This window comes from Callithrix jacchus, chromosome 15 (assembly GCF_049354715.1).
Source record: "Callithrix jacchus isolate 240 chromosome 15, calJac240_pri, whole genome shotgun sequence".
NCBI classification, from domain to species: domain Eukaryota; kingdom Metazoa; phylum Chordata; class Mammalia; order Primates; family Cebidae; genus Callithrix; species Callithrix jacchus.
Window position 1 is genome coordinate 35,440,320 of NC_133516.1, and position 19,115 is coordinate 35,459,434.

Sequence of the window (19,115 nt, forward strand, 5' to 3'; positions counted from 1 at the left end):
TATCTGCCGCTCCCTCCCAACTGGGGGAGGCTTTCCAAGGAAGACTGAAAACAGATCCTATTATTACACTGTCTCAAAATATCTCCCTGTAAATCAGTTATTAATTACAAAGGAGAAAACTGTAACTTCACAGTGGAGAGAGCTGGAGGAGCAACCCTACCCAAGTTATCAAAGAAACCTTCATCAACGCTGGAATCAACTGACACACTGAGTAGGCTACGGCATCACATATGCAGGCAGCAGCCCTGCCAAAAACATGTAACCTAAATGCAATCATGAGAAAATATCAGACAAACCCAATCTGGGACCAGAATCACTGATCTGTACTTCTTGAAAGTGTCAAGGCTAGGAAAGACAAAGAAAGGCTAAGGAACAATCCTAAAGAAGACTACAGCAATGTGGCAGCTAAATGCCAAGTGTGCCCCTGGACCAGGAAAAAAAAGCAATGACAGTATTTGTGCAATTGATGAAATGTGAATATGGACTGTGGATTGTTAATAACATATTAATGTTAAATTTCCTGAGTTTTGATCACTATACTGTGGTTACATAAAATAACACCTGTGTCCTTAGAAAATGCATTCTGAGATACTTAGTGGTTAGAAAAGAAGATAATCCCAGTCTCCTTCCACCTCCCAACATCTCACTGCTCAGGAGCAAACTTGGACTGGAGGAGCACTTTGCCAGAGCACTATCAGGTGGCACCATGTTTCAGCACAGCCTGGCTGCTGCCTGGACCCAAACACAAGCAGAGACTTACCCTGTATGTACCACATAGACTGGATGTCCTACAGACTTCAAAGAAGAGCAATGTGGGCTAAGATCATTAGGAAACGTTTCTTGTAAGATGAATAGGATGTAGTTAGGTGGGGAGGAAGGAGAAAAGGAATGAGGAATATTGGTAAGTGGAGGAGGCAGGAACGGGTTTGACAGGTACAGGGCTAGGAGAAGAGCAGCCCTGTGGCATTCTGCTGGATCCCAGAATCTGATAAAGTGGTTGCTCTCCTGGATTGACCCAGGCTGTAAAACAGACCATGGTGGTGCAATGTTTGCAGCACAGGAAAAGCTGGAAGAGGAGGATGGGAGCAGTAGGCTCAGAAGCCAGGCTTCTGCAAGACACAAGGATGCTGCCTTAGACCTAGGTTAAGAGGGACCACAGGTAGCACTGCAGCAGCTACAGCCAGTGGGAACAAGCACCAAGCAGCTTCCCCCACCCTCTCCAGTGCTGGTCCTTTCTACGTGAACCTTCACCATCACCAGTGCCCTCCCCAGGTTGAGAGCCCTCAGCCTTGTGCTCAGTGGTTCCCATGAAACAGAACGTGGGCTAGCAAATGCTATGATACAGTGCCTCTCCTATCCACCACTCGCCTCTACGCCCTTATGCCTCACATCACCCCAGTCCAAACTTTATCCGTCACCATGTCCACACTGGCCTGTCCCAAGGACCTCCATGACTGGGAGAATAAGATCTCACTATAAAATGGCTGTGCCCAGGATACACTCCCGGCCACAGCAGTGACATTCCAACCCAGCTCCACGGTGAGACTATGGCACGTGTGCTGGACGTTTCCCTGAAGGTTTTCACCTATTTAGGATACTAGTAAATGGTTTATTTAAACACATTGGGAAAAATCAATATGTAATCTGCTAAATGGATTAATAGGCAATTTAGTATCCCTGTTTGCTTTAACGTCATATAACAGAATCAGATTTTTCTTTTTTGCCAGTAATTGATGAGATTTCTCACAGAAATCTGAGGTTAGAATAAAGCCAGGGCTCTTGACAGAAAAAAAAACACTTGAATCTCCCTATGCTATGTCTTCAGGACTGTAACACACATCCCTCATCTCCAGCCTCTCATTTGCTCCAGGGCTTGGACTGAGGGTCAGGGCACAATGGATGGCAGACTTATAAAGCACAATGGGCTACCTCAGACACCCCCATGGCCAAACCCTGTCAAGTGAGGGTAGTCACATCAGTAACATACTTGCTTAAATGCACTCTGAGCAAGTCTCCCCGACACACTCCACTCCTCCCGTGAGAAGACTGGATGCAAACCAACTGCGTGCAGAGAGCCCTGCTTGATGTAACCACTCGTAGATATTTCTGCCCCAAACTCCCCAGCCAAATAGAAAGCTGCTCTAATGATCCAATGGTGCACACAGCACAGGGCTCTGGGCAAAAGGACACAGCATGCACCGTGTGGCTGTGTTTGAACTATGCCTATAGGACAGTGTCTTATGCTTAAGTTATTTAAATGCATCATTACTACCTCATCCCTCGACATCATTTCATAAGTGAAGATGTCTTCTAACAAAATGGAAAAGCCCACGAAGAACACAGATGAGCTGAAGAGGTCTGGAAAAGCCCATGGGCTAGGCAAAAGCTTGGCGGAAGAAGCATTTCAAGTAAGATGAATGTATGAAAAAGCAGAGTTGGCCCCATATGTGTCTCGACCTACTCTGTATACAAGAAATAAAGAAAAAGCATGAAAGCTGTTGATGCCCATCAATGGTTGGTGATAGAAAAAAAAAACCATGATTACACAACACCACATCTTTAAAAGAAGTTTTAAAGCCAAGAAAAACATTAGTTGGGTATCCCCAGCCTCTCCCTCCTTCCTCGTGCCACCCCACCCCATGTCCCCACCATGAAACCTGACCTCAGTGTACTGAGCTCACCAGCCTCTGCCTCCTCCTCCCCAAAATGGCTTGAGTGGAACCTGCTTATGGCACAACATGCCCCTTAGAATGAAGAGGGCACAATAAACCAGAAGATGTGCAGGGAGGGCATGTGATATTAGACGGGGCTGTGTGAAGTCAAGGGAGAGGGCTTCTCATAGGCACTAAGGCGATTTCGGAGCATGACGATCCTGCTGTGGTAGGCACAGAATTTTCAGAATGAACCAACAACTGGACTTCTGTCAGAGGTGTTCTGCAGCAAAGCCCAACTCCTCCAAAGCCTGAGACCACGCTCAGTGGGCGACAGTGGTTCCCAGGGCTTGCCTAGCCCAGCATGACACGGTGCCCACACCTCGAGAGCCGCACACAATCCAGGCTGGAAGTATGTCTACTTTCTCCACACTTGTGTGGACTGTGGCAAACAATCCATAAAAGTTAACATAAGGAACTGCTTTTTTACCATCAGAATGGAAGGTCTGCACAGCCACACTGCCTAGCTCTACCACTTACTGGCTGTGCGACTTTGGGCAGGTTACTTAACCTCTCTGCGACTCAATCTCCTCATCTGTAAGATGGAGACAGCATCAGTCCCTACATCTCAGGCTGTGTGGGGACTAAATGCCCGGCCCTGGTGAGCACGGCATGTCTGTCCACATCACCATCATCTATCTCAGAAGGCACTGCCAAGAGGACAGGGGCTAGGAGGTTACGGGGTACCCTGTTTCTTCTTCTGCGGCCCCAAAGATAAACAGTGTATGTTCCTCAGGGACTGCCACATAAGACATAAAACTGCTTTAAAAGCAAGTTTTCTCAGAGAAATAATCCAAACGGAGCATGCGGTAAATGCAAACCCTGACTTGACACCCAGTAATTTAATTCATCCTCTTTAAATTTAAGCACCTGTAAAAGAGGCCTGAAATGGAATAAGGAAACCTCTTTGGAAAGTCTCCGAGTACACTGCCTTTTTTTTCTGAGACCCTCTGCCTCCACCCTCTCCAGCGCAGGTCCCTTCTACATGAACCTTCACCAACACCAGTGCCCTCCCCAGGTTGAGAGCCCTCAGACTTGTGCTCAGGTGGAGCTGCCTCATGGACACTTCCTCAAGTCCCCAGGCGGAACCCCTCATTCCCCCTCTCCAGTGTGTTCACACTTCTACAACCCTCTTCACGCTGTACTGGAATTGCCTGCCTGCCTGCAGCCTGTTCCAGCTGTGAGCCCCTCAAGGACTGGGGATCAGTCTCAGCTTTTCACCAAGGAAACATCCAGTACTGGGCTTGGCACTAAAGTATTTAGAAGATCCTAATAATCCACTGTTCTTATACTTTGGAAACAACACACTGACCTTCTAATCTGTTCTTCTAGAGCAAATATGAGTTTGCTGAGTAACTCACAAACTGAACTGATGCAGTGGTTCTTAAACAGAGGCGATTTAGCCCCCCAGGGGACAGCCGGCAATGTCAAGAGACATTTTTTGTTGTTACAATGAGAGGTGCTACTGGCATTTAGTGGGTAGAGGCAGGCTGGGGATGCTGCTAAACGCCTTGCAATGCACAGGACAGCCTTGCACAAGAAAGGATTATCTCATCCAAAATGCCAGCAGTGCCAGGCTGAAAAACTCTGGATTCAATGAACAGCTTTCTTTCCCAGCAGCGGAGTAATCCAAAAGAGACTCAACAACTGCTTCTCTGCATACATACATGCATATATGCATATGAGGAAAAGGCTAACTCTCCGGGGTAAACCTCAAGATTATTAACGACTTTCCTTATGGAGGAGTCATATGGCAAGCAACAGGGAAATAAACTCTGTGAAAATCAGCAGGTAACCTGAAGCCACCCAGAGCCCTGGAGACCCCTCCTCACCAGTGAGAAAAGGGACTCCGTGCAAAGGGACTCTGTTCTGGGCTTCTGCTGCTCTGGGGTAGGGTGGAGGTGCCTCCACCTCAGATGCTAGACCTCAGCCTTGGGGTAGGATCACCACCCTCTGCCCAGCCAAGGAAAACCTTCACAAAGGCCCAAAAAGGCAGACCTAAGGTGTGACTCATATACGCATGAAATGATTGATGAGTCATTTCAAATTTATACTTGTAATGTTATCAAGTCATAAAACAATAATGCTTTAAATAAAATTACTTAAATAAAAATAATTATCACGAAAGAAAATCAAAATTGTTGAGATAGAAAAAAATGAGGTGAAGCAGCTATAAATACAGAGTAATCAGAAAGTGCACCTGTGTGGAAAGAGGGGTGGAAAAAGCAGGCAGGCACAGAGGAAGTGGCTCAGTGTCTGGGGTCCCAGGGACTTGGCTGACATTTCAGGTCTACTCTTACTCACCAGGAGCCCTTGTACAAGACACTTCACCCGCTTACTGACTGTTTCTTGTACAGGGTTCCTGTGAGTGTGCCAGCATGCTGGGGACTCAGTGAAGAGCAAGTTGCAGGAAAGAGGCTGGCTCCAGTGGCCAGCGATCCTCTACTAACTACCATGGGCCCCAGGCAGAGAAAAGCCAGCGACTTGAAGCAGGTTGATCACCTGGAAGTGGGGCAGCATCAGATACCCACTGCCCTCTCTCTCAGAGCCCACATGCGGCCCTTAGGGTGAAAACACAAGAAAGGTTAGGTCAAGGAAGATTATTATGGCCACTAAAACTACGCAGTTTTGGCACATGCTAATCTGGATTCACACTCACTGTGCTGGCTGGGCTAACGTTGTTTTCTTTTTTTTTTTTTTTTCCCACTACTATGCACTCTATGAAGAGGGCTAAAGGTAAAGACACTGTACAAACAAGAAAGAAATGTAAATGTTTGCCTGGCCAACATGGTGAAACCCTGTCTTTAAAAAAAAATTTTTTTTAAAAGAAAGGGAAATGTTTAATCTAATTCAGAAAATAAGTTACTTAAGCATTTGTGAAACATTCTTCAACCCAGCTCATGAATACAAACAATGTAGTAACAAAGATGAAGACACACCACCACAGAGGGCCTAACATGTGCCTGACACCAACCCAGCTTCATCACAGACATTCTTTCCATCTCCACAGCCCCAGAAAAGACAGATTATTGTCCATATGTTACTGGGGAGGAAACCGAAGCTTTGGGAAATGCTGAAGTTGCTCAGGGGCACTACATGGCAGAGTGAGGCAGACATGGACGCCAGGTTAGGCTGGATCCAGAGCCAGGGAGCCCATTACTTTTAACCACTTGTAAATCCCCTTCAACAAATCTTCATCTTTGTGCAGATATACTAACTGCGAAGGACTTTAAACAGATATTAAAGCAGCGGAAGCGTGATAGGCCCCAATAGGGGTAACATGTGGCCAACAGAGAGGTGTTTAAAAGTTTAAAAAAATGCATTTGATGAGTTACTGTACAACTCAGATTGTCCCCTAACTCAGACAACTTCCTCTTGTCCTGATTTTATTCCAAATTAATGAAGTTACATGATAAAGCAATAGATCACCATTATGGACAAATGCTGCCAAATAAACAAACATTTAGAAAACCTGAAAACTTTCTAAAAATAAAAGCTCTGAACCAGCCAGCATGCTAACATTGGCCACACACCAGCCTGAAATGGAAAAAGGGCTCTTCTTCCTTTGGCTGTGCTGGCACTCCAGAGGGAGGAAAGGACAGTGACACTGATTGAGTCTGTGCTGGGTGCCAGACCCACAGATAGGTGCCTTCACTCATTAGATCCAGCTCCAATTCAGCTGTCACTGTATTTTGTTATTTTACCAGGAGGAGGTGATCACCGGGTGAAAGGCTATTGGGCAACAGAGTATTCACATCATATCAAAGTATTATCACTGCAGAGATCCTATATTAACTGCCAAGGGGAAGATGTACCTTTACAAAGGAGAGGCTGAGAGGTCTTCCATCCACCACCACCACCAAGTCATCAACCTTATTAACACTAATACTGGGGCAGCCTGATGTCACACGCCTCCGGGTGGAATGTAACATGAAATATACAGTGCCGCTTATTGCATATTCTTGGCACAAAACAGGGTATCTGAATCTAATAACTGGTCCAGTTTGGAGCAGTTATTAGAAAACAGGGGTCAATGAAACAATTCAAACACCACAAGGAAATAACCAGACAGCTCCAGAATGTGGGGCCCTCCGCACAACAAGCAGCCAGGACTCTTCAAAAAGTCAGAAACATTAAAAAAAAAAAAAAAAAAAAAAAGGGTATGTGTATGTACAGGAGGAGATTCTTCTAGAAATAAAAGTGACTGAAAACACAACCAAACACAATGTGTGGACCTTGATTGGATCTTAGTGTTTAAAAACTCCAGCTATAAAATGCTTGTGACATTTGGGGAAATGTGACTATGGACTGGATATGAGGTGGTATCATGGAGTTATTATTAATTCTCAAGTGTGATGATGAAATTGTGGTTACGTGGGAGACTGTCTTTATGTTGGGGAGACTTAGCTGAAGTATTCAGCAGTAAAGCATGATGCTTGTTGCAACTTACCTTCAAATGGCTCACCCCCAAAAAAAGAAGCATAAAGAGATAAAGCAAATGTGACAAAATGTGAACAACTGCTAAATCTAGGTAGCCAGCAGACAGATATTCAGTGTATTATTTTTCATCTTTTCTACGTTTGACATTTTTAGAGATAAAAGCCAGAATGGGGTGGGGGAAGGGGATCGTAGGGAAGGTTGTGCCAACACGAGTCTGTTCACACAGAGCACACAGGAAGGCCAGTTTACCTGTAGAAAACCCTAGAAACTCTCATTTAAGATATCAAAGCTGGGTGGACTGGTTTGTGATTTTACTTTGGATCGAAGGAAAAAAAGCTATCACCTCTCTCAATGTCAGCAGTATTTTTGTAAAAAACGGACACATTTCTCCCAGTTGGCTAGCCCCCATTGTCTATAATTAAAATAGGCAGGCAGATTTATCCAAGCTCTCAAAATGCTTGTTTTATTAAAAACCAATTCTGTCTACACTTCAGCCCAGAACCCTGACTGTGCATGGTGAGGGAGGCTTGAGTTTGCTTCACATTCACATGTCCTGAGAGTAAATACCCCCAAATGCCAACACGCACACTGGCCAACAACACGATCTTTGGCTGACAGCTGGGTGGCTACCCTGCACTGGAACAGTTTGCTGAGCTCTAGGACTGCTCAGCTCTGTTCTGCTGAGACCCTAGCTGAACAACTTTGTCAAGTCACAGACTATACACAAAGCCACCAAAATGAGGAATTGCTTGGCAGGCAGACTATGACAAAGCCCCCTTGTTTAAAGCATTTCTTTCTATGCAGATACCTAATAGACACTTCAGAAAATTCTAGGTGGAAAGTATCTTCATAAGCTTGACTCTGAATATGTTTGCCTTTCCTTGCGTACACAGGCTACCTTAGCTGGAGCCTCCAGAAAGCCCACCAACTCAACAAAGCAGTGCTGACACTGGGACATGTGTGTGGGTGGTGGCCTGTAACAGTCTGTGTGTTTATGCAGCATGAGGAACGGGCTACCATGCATGACCTGGCATATACGTTCTCAACCGCCTGGACAGAGAGGGTCTATAAACCCTACACAGAAAGGCAAGAAGTCTATCAAAGCATCAGAATGAGAAATCCTTGCAGAACCAGAATCTCCCCAGAGACATTAACATATATAAGTAATCTTCCTTCAGGACAACAGCCCTCACAAGGCGAAAAAAAACCACAGCAATGTGTAAGTGGAGAAAAAGTAATTTTTCTGGATAGAAAAAGGAACATAGAGACAGTGGTCTGAGGAGTCACTGAAATCAGGGAGGTGAAGTAAGGAAAATGACCTCACAGCTTGTCTGCAGGCAAGTGGGTTCATTCTACAGTCAGAGCTGGTCCAACAGGAAACAGTATTTGCTGTCAGGACTGGGGAAGCATTCCAGAAGAGAGGCACGGAGCCCACTGCCTCGAGGGCCACAGGTACTCAGAAGGAGAAAAGACTGTGACCTCAAAAACAGCCCTGAAAGGATAGGGGTGTTTAAACTGCTCAGAACAGACTGGCTGGTATTTTAAATGTTTGAAGATGATAACAGAACTGAGGATGGAGGGAGTGGCCTCACCTTAACATACTGACTTCCCTTTCTCAAGGGCTGCAAGGGTGATCCTCGTCAGGGGAACCTGACCTTTACCACATGCCCCTCCTGGCAGCTCTGCCAGACTGAGAAGGCAGACTCTGACGGGGAGGACAAGAAGCACAGGACAAAGCCAAATGGCTCACAGATGTACTTCGTTACAGCTAATTCCATCCCTTTCCTCTTCCACCTTAGAGATTGCTTCCTCTTTCCAGCAGTTCTATTTCAACAGGACCAAGAAATCTGAGAGATAAGAAGGGCTCCACTCTGACTGCATCCCAGTCAGTGGGCTTCTCCTTGTCCAGCTTCTAGAATGTGATTGCCTTGGCCTGCTCTGTCTGCTTCTAGGCAGGGGGAGGAGGCTCTTGCTCTCACCTCCATGTACGTGTCAGGGCAGACATGGCTCTAGCCTTTCCAACTGTTCCCCCCATCACTCCTACCCCACATCACCCCAGGACCCACCAGCCATTTCCATGAGCTCTGTCCATGTCAAGCCTCACACTGAGCAAGAGACTGCTTTCTAGCCCAATCTCTGCACACAGAAAGTACCAACCACAGTGGGATTTGCACATGTGCTCACACTGAAGATTAAGTAAAGGAGTATGTCCCTGAAGACTCCACTCTGAACACATTCAACTCAGCACACTTCTCAGCTGCGAACAACTCTGCCCTGTCATAATCACATTTCCTTCTCTGAATCGAAAGTGTCAAACCCTAGGGGATAAGCTGGGCCATCAGCATCAATCAAACCCATGGAAACAGCCAGAGCTAGGCTAAGAAACCTCAGGTTAGGGAGCAAAATAAAAATGTAGCCTACAGTTCCTTCAGAGAGAAAGGAAGGGTGTCTGGAGTATAGAGAAGTAGGAGGGGTGTGAAGACCCACTCACCATGTCTTGAAAACACACACACACAGTACATGTGCTCAAGTCGGCAGCAGATTTTGGCTAAGTTGTCACAAATTATTACTGCGGGAACAAGGGAGTATTTGTTTAGTAGAGAAAGAGCAAGGCAAGTTGGGACTAAAAAGGAAAGAAAAAGCGGCAAACATAGACAGATGGGCACTTGTAAGACTTATCAAGGAAAAAAGGCCACCGGAAAAAAAGCGGTATCCATCATCAGAGCCTCTTTAGGATTACCTAAAGCCTGAGAGCATTCAGTCAAAGAAACCCCAAGTTACAAACAAGCAAGGTGGCCACTCCAGCAACTGAACCCTAAAAGACATAGGGACACAGCTGCAGGATCCCTCCTGAGTACCCCAAAGCACACTTTCCGCAGGAACTCTACACGCTGCCCACACAAGCACAGAGGGGAAGTTTTGAGAACAAGTCAATTTTGGAATTAATGGCTGCCCAATTATAACCTTTCCTTCCCTTTAAAACCCAATCACATGGACACTCCTAGGCTTACATGCCGAACAAAACTTCTTGTTACTTTAAGAAGTGAAGGATGTACACGAAGAAAAACAGAAACCCCTACCTCACAGCTCACATGACAACAGGGTGAGGGCTTCCTTCTCCATTCAGCCACTAGGTTGCCCAAGTTTCATGGAAAAGGAAACTTAAAATATAAAGAAGAAAAGTGGGTTGGGAAAGGAAACAACAGCCAGGGGAAGCTATAGATGCAGATTAGCAAAGCTTGGGACAGAGATGGAACAGGTGGGCCTGTTCTGGAAGAAAAAAGAGGAAGGCGATCTTGGGAAGAAGGCAGTCCAGGAAGTCCTGCCCTGAAAAGGGGGAAAATAAAGCTAAGGGAGAAGGGCCACGGAGAGGGAGGCGGGGACTGGGAAACGGAAGGCAGGGTCCTAACACTCGGGTGTTGAGAGGGATGCAGAGTAGCAGGATTTAAACGTGAACGGGTGAATCCTTGAAGAGCGAAGGAGCAGAAAAGAGCTCAGCATTCCACTGGGGATTGAGGGATGGCGGTTCTAAGCATGAAGAGCCCCTGAGACGGGGCGGACAGGGGGATGTCACCCTTGGGGGTCATGACTCCAGGCTGGGAATTGAGGCAACAATTCGAAATAGCAAAGTGGGAGGTGGGCGAGTTTTAGGCTGGCGTCTCAGAAGACAGACGTTTAAGGTGGAAAGGGGAAGGGTCTCTTCCGGCTGGAGGCTACAGCGAGTAGGCGAGGGGCTCAGAGCCCGCGGCCCGGGCCACCCCCTAGTGTGGGAATGCCCAGCCTGGGTTTGCGGGGGAGGAAGGATTCGGGTCCCCAGGCCGGAACTCTCCGCGCAAGAGGGGCCCCGGGGGGGTCTGGGCGGCGGCTGCCGCGCAGGGCCTCCGGAGGGGAGGGGGTCCCAGACTCACGCATTAACGTGCTGAAGGCCACGACGCCAAGCAGCCCCTGCAGGAAGATGCCGAAGCTGTGCATCAGCGCGCCGCTCTCGCAGCGGCCCGCCCCGGACGCGACTGTGGAGGGCGGCCCGCCCGGCAGTCCGCGGCTCGCGTTCCCGGCGGGGCCCTGCATGGCAGGCCTGGCGGGAGGGGCGCGGGGGCCCAGAGCCCGCCTGGCCTCGCTGCCTGCCGAGGCCGCGCCGCCAAACCTGCAGCCGAGAGCTCGAGCCCGAGCCACAGCCGGAGCCGGTACCTCCGCCCGGCGGCCGACTCCGCGCCGCGCGTAACCCGACGTCTGAGATCGCGGCGCCTAATTGGCGCAGCCCTGGTTGGGGGCGGGCCTCGGCTTCGACTCCTCCCCCCTGAGGGGCGGGGCTCCGACCGGCCCAGGGGGCGGGGTCGCGGGTCCCATTCCCGCCTCCAGCCGCGCCAAGACCGCAGGTAGACAGGCCAGGTGGGCCGCCAGCGCAGACCGGAATGAGAGCCGGGAATCACGGGTCCAGAGGTAGTAGCTGGGACGGCCTGTGGCCAAATTATTTTTCCCTCTAAGGCAAATCCCTTATATCCCGGAGAATTTATTAACATTCCTGGATTCCACCCTCAGAGATCCCGATTCAGTAGTTGCGGGATGGGGCCAAATAGTTTGCAGCCTGGATTATTCTGAAGCAGGTGAATAAAGAAAACAATCTAAGACTGAGCACAGGAGTCTTCCTTCCAACCCAGACATTAGAGTCTTTTTCCTACTTCCCTAGCTCAAGGCTTATCAAGAGTCTATTTTCTTTTTTTCATAGACATAATTTAAATGATCACCAGAATCCAATCACTTTCATTTTTAAATATACCAGGTTTCACACCGAAAACCTGACATGCACATATCCCACCATATTCACTTAGGGAGCACAACTACCTTTTGAGCATAGAAGACAAATGGTTGGTATTTGCCAGGCTCCAACTCCCCCTGCATACACGGACTCCCATTTAACCCTTTCCAACTCCTCAGAACCTGCACTCTGCCTTTTCCAAGAGCCCAGTCCCCATTCTCTCATCCAACCCTCCGGTCCCATCTAGGATCTCTCTGGACACATCTTGTTGGTGCTCTAGAGCCTCTGACCTTCCTGCTGCAGAATGTCAGTGAACACACGGTGTGAATCCAGTTGATGCTGAGCTACATGTGTTTTCAACAGTAAATATCATCTCTAGGAAAGAGTTTCCCTATTAAATAGCCAGCCACCCCCCCCCCAATTCCAATTACCTAAAGGGTTAAATGCTATCTAAAAGCTCTCTTGGTGAACAGGAATATTAACCTGATTAAAGAATAAAAATGCAATTATCCAGCCTTCTCTTACATTTTCACACCTCTATGCCTTTGCTGCATGGATGCCATTCCCTTTTCCCTGCCCCATGAACTGCTCCTCATGTGTCAAGGCCTATCTGACCTCTTTCCCTCTTGCTCCCACAGTACTGTTCCACCAAAACTTCTCAGACTGCTAAGTTTGACAGCTGTACAAATGTCTCTCTCCTACAGCTAAGTGTGAGCCTCCTGAGGGCAGGAATGGTTTTTATTCACCCTTCAATTCAAATTCAACATAGTGCCTGGCACAGAGAACATGAGACAAAATGCTTAATTTAAATGGAATTTAATTTATAAAATTTTAAGCTCTCCACAAGTACTGGCCGTGGGCAAATACAGAAAATCAGATTAAGAAAACAAATGGATAAGGGAAAATTAAAATTCCATGACTGTCTTTATTCTAAGAGGGATCTTATGAGGATGCTCAACAGTTAACAGTTCACGTTTAGAGAGAATCAAACAAGAGGCTACATCTTAAAGCAGAAGAGACTGTGGTTGGGCATAAGGAGATTATTGATTGAAGACAGACAGCTCAAGGAAAACTGCACACAGAGCTGAAATGTGATGTTTTTGACAAAGAATTGTTCTGCACATCCAGCTGTGGCGGAATCCTTAAGGCTCACAGAGGAACAAACAAGCAGTCTTCAGAGATCAGAGGCAGAATCCCCAATGCCAGGAGCAAGGTTGCTGTGGAGAAATTCTGCTCTTCCTATCTTTCCGGAACTGGAATTAAAAAGCACCTAAATCCAGAAGGTAAAGGTTCAGACAGCAAGAGAGGGGAAAGAATTCTGGAATTTTATTAAAGTAGGAAGGACTTTCTCATTCATTTGGAAATGATTCTCTGAGGTCCCCACTGGAAAGAGTTTTGAAAAATTTACTCTGGCCAAAATGCCTTCCTTGTTGTCAAATCAGAACAAAGTTAAGGTTAAACACAGCTTAAGACCTGTTTTCCTTAGTTTCCTCACAACCACTTAAAACTGTCATATGTACCACAAGTTTATATACAATCATATTTACAAAAAAACACGCAAAATATTAATCCAAAATAGTTTTTTTAATCCTTTGAAGTTATACCATCAAACTTGATGGGAGTTATTTTAATAGGTATTCTTGTGCATACTTAAGTGTACTTTTATCTTCAATGCATAACTTTTGAAATTAAGAGGAAAAACAGCAAGGAGGAAGGACACAATGCAATAAGCATTTGATTTTGTTCTAAATGAGCAGCTTAAAAAAAAAAGGCAAAATACATTAAACAAAGTGCATCAGTTCCAAGTTAGTATTAAAAAGAGGCCTAAGGACAGTGCTGGAACCAGCCAGGAGTCCCTCCCTGGCAGGCCTCTGATTGTCTTTTGAGAATATTCAATGAAAAAAAAAAAAAGAAGAAAGGAAGGGAGGGGGAAAGGAAAAAGAAATGAGCACTCAAAATCTCAAGAGAAACATTCAGACTACCTTCTCCAGAGATTCTTGCAAAAGGAGCTAAGGGACTGCCCAACTTTAATTTTGCCTAAGCTTTGTAACCTCCCTCAATCATCTGCTTTATGACTTGATTTGCCCTAAAAGCCTACCCTCATCCTTTCGGCACTTTTGTCCACCTCCATTCTGCCAAGCTAGGTATGCAGTTAGATTGAATAAACCATGTAGAAACCCTTAGGCCTGAGTTTCCACACATCCTGAGAACAGGCACCCCCATTAGCAATGGTGGCACCATTTCACTAGAAGGCACCATTTGCCTCCAGAAATAATGGGAGAGGCTCTTGCCTCCCACAGATCAGGGTCCATGCTTTTCTGCTGGTGTTGGAGACTTGTCCAGCAAGGCTGTGGCTTCTCTCTTAAATCAGTCCTTTGTGATAGGCCATAGCACCAGGACAGACCCAATGGTGTATTAAGTCAAAAAAGACGTAAGAGGGAAGTTTTAGGCCTACTTCTCTGTCTCCCCAACTCTCCACTCCCGGTTCTGCTGGTTCTTGTGAAAATCTCAGGCTTCTTAGACACCATGCCCAAGAAAATGACTGCAGTGCATTTGCCACCAACCACCATCTACACCTCCCCATAAAGCTGCCCTCAGAAACAACGCTACCTGTGTGGTCTGGGACAAGCACTGAAAAAACATCTTGGTGTGGGCCTGGAACCAGATTCATTTGGCCTGAGCATTCAATTTAAAACTTATGCCCAAACTCCAAGTCATAGGTAGCTTGTTTGGATAAATTCAAGTTTCCAAAGTATGCAACATTCTCACCTAAGGGGTGGGAGTCATCAAAACTCACTAGTAAAACATCTAAAGTGAACAAAGTCAAAGAATTATAGTCGCAAAAAAGTAACATTTCTTTTTGGTTTTGCAGGAGGCTCTGTGTCCTATGGTTTCTGAGTCAGCACCATGACAAACATATGGTTGTTTACAGTGGACCCAGGGACAAGGAAATCCAAGCTTGAAAGGGGGCATCTGGTCCCCACCAAGATTTATACTTCATTTTTTTCTAGTGATGCCTTCTTCTCATTCAGCTTCATAAGGCCAACAGATTTCCTACTGATAATGCTGAACACTTTTGAACCGGTGTGTGCACACACATGGCACATCTTCAATACATGGGATCAGAGTTCAAATCCAAGGCGTGTTCTACTGTTTAGGCTAAACTAACAACTCTCTCAGAGCTTCTGTGGGAATCAACTAAACCAGTAAATGGTGTCTCAAATAGAACAATCTTTGGTGACACAGGTGCCAAGAAAATATAATTGCCTGTGACAGTTTTCCCAATATTCCCAACTAGATGACCTGATGTTCTGTGTCCCTCAGAAACACTTTTTGGCTTGAGAGAGGGAAATGATTCTGAGTCCTACCCTTCCTAAGGCTTGCTAAAGCTTTTAAAATGTACTCAGGTACCACATTAGTGACTGAATTGGTACTAAAGAGTGAATAAAATGTATCTAGGTTCTCTGGACGCTAAAGTCCAATGTCTTCTCTCTCAGTGAAAATAATTTTACTTCCAGGAGAAAAGGCATATTAAGGCTAAGTTCTGAACTAGTTTTCTATGTTTGCTTCTATTATAAGTCAATAAATATTCACCAAGAAGTTCATCTTTTCCAGAGGTTGGTGTAAGTACCCTTCCCTGACCTCACATATCTATAACATAAATGCTAGGAGCCACCTGCATTGCTGAAGAAAGGCAGATGGGGTGCAAGCTTCCATTAATGCATTCCCTGCGTTAGCCACTTCAACTCTGCTTCAAATGAGGATAAAGATGGTTTACAAAGGAAAGCAGCACAGTCCCCAGAAGCCCACAAAATAGAGTCAAAAAGCATAGAAAATCTTCATGGGCAGCAAAAGGGTTTTCCCTAGTACACTAACATAGCAGTACTAGTCTAATATTGGTCAGCCAGCTTTTCAAGGTCCAGGAGGATGAACTAGTCCATCAACCTGTCTTCTAAACTTGTCAATTCAGGGTAAAAAAAATGAGTCATGAGAAATTTTTTGACCTCCGACAGGCTGAGGGCCCAACTGCAGGTGAAATCCAGACAAATACAGTTCCCTCACAATGTAACTGTTATAAATTTAAGAAGCTGGTCTCTCTAAAAAACAAAGTTCATGCACCTACGAGCAACATACCAACATTTTACCCCAACATGGTGAGCTATTATCTGCCTTGAACTGTTTCAGCATCACAGTAGCCAGATCATCATCGTTATCCAGCCCAGTCCCAACACTTTTATGAGGTAAATGAAATCCAAATTTTAAGTTAAAAAAATGCCCTGTGCTAAATTCCCAAACAATTATCTTTGCTTACATAATATATGGGAGTCAGGGCTGGTGGATATAATTCTCTATGCAATTGCCTAATAAACTCTATCTTAGAAGGAGAATGCAAGAAATATTAAGGGAAACCCAACTTACTTGACCATTTAGAGTCAGCCTTTCTATAGGAGAAAAGCTGGGCTCTGACTCTGCGCAGGTCAAAGACTACTTAGGGCTGTATGTTCCACCCTTTGGGGGCTTCATCCCTTCACCTGTGAAGGGAGGTGATTCTAACATTCCATGGTTCCTGGAGAAGTCAGAAGAGAGACAAAATAATGCAATCAGTGTTCTTGTGTTTGGTGTATTCCCTCTTATATTATCTTATTTAGGAAAATATATTGCATTTTCCTAAATAAGATAATAACAAGAGGCCCTAAACATGAATTCCAGAAATTTTGTTCCACTGTTCTTCCTCAAGGGGCCCTCTTTGCCTTAGTGCCTTGATTGAACTCTCAGGAAATTTCAATAAGCAAGATCACCACCACCACCACTACCCACCAAAAGCTTAATGTTTAATGCTAATTATTCCTTAGCATTCCCTATATATCCTTCTCTTCCACAGACACAAAATCAATCTAATTTTTAAAAACTGGATCTCAGCCGGGCACGGTGACTCACCCCTATGATCCCAGCACTTTGGGAGGCCGAGGCGGGTGGATCACGAGGTCAAGAGATAGAGACCATCCTGGTCAACAAGGTGAAACCCCGTCTCTACTAAAAATACAAAAATTAGCTGGGCATGGTGGCGTGCGCCTGTAGTCCCAGCTACTCGGGAGGCTGAGGCAGGAGAACTGCTTGAACCCAGGAGGCGGAGGTTGCGGTGAGCCGAGATCGTGCCACTGCACTCCAGTCTGGGTAACAACAGCGAAACTCTGTATCAAAAATAAATAAATAAATAAAAATAAAAATAAAAATAAAAACTGGATCTCTCTGTTTCAAACATATTAATTTTTACTTAAATGAAGCTTCTTCCCAGATTTATCTGGTAGGCACCTAAGCAAAGAGTTAATGCTTTAGTGTATGATTTAGTTGCAGGGCTTGAGTTAAGCTGGCCCATGAATTATCCAATGAAGAGAGGCTCCAGACTATTTGCCAGTGTCCACAAAAATAGCTTGGCATGGTGGGGAATGGAAAAAAAATTTCAATCAATTAAAATTTGCTATATTTCCTTATATTTGTAGAGCTGTTTAGACCTTACCCAGTTTTCAGGCTTAAAACATTTTCAAATCCTGAAGAAGAATGATTGGGTTATAAATTTGTAGGTGATTAAGGTAAAAAAAAAAAATTCAGCAAAGCAAACCATTTAAGGGAGGCAACCTATATGTGTTTTTCCTCACTCCTCATGACTAGACTAGTACAGCAAATGCTATTATTCTATAATAGCTAGCAATGGAATCATTAAGTGAAAATTAAGCTGGAGTTTCACGTTATCTTGAGCTGGGTTAAAAGATAAAAGAATACTGAGTTATTTAAATGGGAATCCTCAGACTAAAGATTATATTCAATTTAAAAGATTAGCTGAAAAGAGTCTAAGTGTGGCTAGGCAAAGAGGTTTCCAGAATCCTTAACCACGTCTCAACATTTATCCAGCCACTGAGGACACTGCTACAGAAACTCTATGCTCTGCGTTACCCTCCAAAACATGTTTTCTGTGCTGTGCTTCTAAACTGGAGACACCTGGAAAGGACAAATGGGCTTCGCTGTGAGTTCATGGAACACCTACTGATTTTTACCCAAGGTAAAGACCCTAGAAATGAAATAGAGGTAGACAAACAACTCTAGAGAAAAGTAAACACAAAATAAAAGTCACGGAAGTCCCTCTGAGAATGAAAAGGGAGAGAGGAATTAAATGGAAATACAAACAGTCTTTGTGATGTTACTTAACACAGGCAGCCCAGGCTGGGTCAAGATAGGTAACAGTGACTGTAGAGTTCTTAGATGGGGTCAGTTAAGGAACTGGTGTAAGTGCCCACATAATATTTTTAAGAAGGCAAACAGATTCCCTCCCTCCAAATTCTGTCATAATTTTAGTGTTCATGTAGCTTAAAAATGGCATCATACAAAACACCTCATACATGGCTGTAAGCTCAATTATCAACAGAGGTAGTAAACAAAGGAACTCCTAAGAATAGATTTTAAAATGGATCAAAGTGTGACTATACATTCAAAACCCTAGAGCCACATAATCACCCCCAAATGAACTGTTTTAATTTTAAAAAGCTTAAAAACACAATGACAAAGAAGCACTGATATGCCTTAGGCACAGTCCCAAATCAGTGCTGACTTAAAGCTATGTCCTCTCTTCCCAAGAAAAAGAAAACAGAGAACAAAGTTCAATCTACAATGGGAAGGAACAGAATGAAAACAACCAAAAGGGTGCTTTCCAGCAGCCTCGGTTATTCTTTGTTTTCAGGCCACACCACTGGAAATGCTTTTCTTCTTATATAAGTCTTTTCTTCAAAACCTTTATTTTTTTAAAACTGCCATCTGCTGAACAAGAGATGTCCACATTTCCACTGGCAGGCGATCCACTTCTATGCACAGTTTTTGCTTCCTCACTGTGAGTCTTCCTTCCCTGAAAGTGCAGAGAGCAAGCTGACACCTGCAGGGCCCAGAGCCCCGGGACTATTACAGCTCCACTTATAAAGCAGGGTGAAGGATTTGCTGCATTTGTGCTTCAAAGATCCAGCTCACTTTGCTTGTCCTTCTCAGTTGGCAAACTGCTCATAAAAAGCAAACTTGATCCTTTCTATGTGATGGCAAAGTTTGATGGCAGGGCCCAATTTTAAGTCCATGCACTCTTGAACAGTGGGTAGGGTAAGGAGCAATAGGGCCTGCCCATCAATTTCCTGTTAAAGCACAAAAGACAAATTATGATGTGCACATGA

General features: G+C 45.1%; 2 protein-coding genes across 20 annotated transcripts in view; both read right to left on the reverse strand.

Annotated features, from left to right (window-relative positions):
- STIMATE (STIM activating enhancer) overlaps positions 1-11,376 on the reverse strand; it is a 63,157-nt gene extending 51,781 nt beyond the window's left edge. For all 5 annotated transcript variants that reach the window (XR_013527360.1, XR_004734621.3, XR_008476738.2 and 2 more), the window contains exon 1: positions 11,060-11,376. Coding sequence is in view for 2 of the 5 variants with exons in the window: in XM_035275818.3 (XP_035131709.3) it covers positions 11,060-11,219 (160 nt within the window). In the remaining 3 variants the exon portion in view is untranslated. The remainder of the gene's footprint in view (positions 1-11,059) is intronic.
- Positions 11,377-12,707: 1,331 nt separating this feature from the next.
- SFMBT1 (Scm like with four mbt domains 1) overlaps positions 12,708-19,115 on the reverse strand; it is a 149,502-nt gene continuing 143,094 nt past the window's right edge. For all 15 annotated transcript variants that reach the window (XM_035275815.3, XM_054245739.2, XM_035275810.3 and 12 more), the window contains one exon: positions 12,708-19,076. In XM_035275815.3, the coding sequence (XP_035131706.1) occupies positions 18,936-19,076 (141 nt within the window). In that variant the 3' untranslated portion in view covers positions 12,708-18,935. The remainder of the gene's footprint in view (positions 19,077-19,115) is intronic.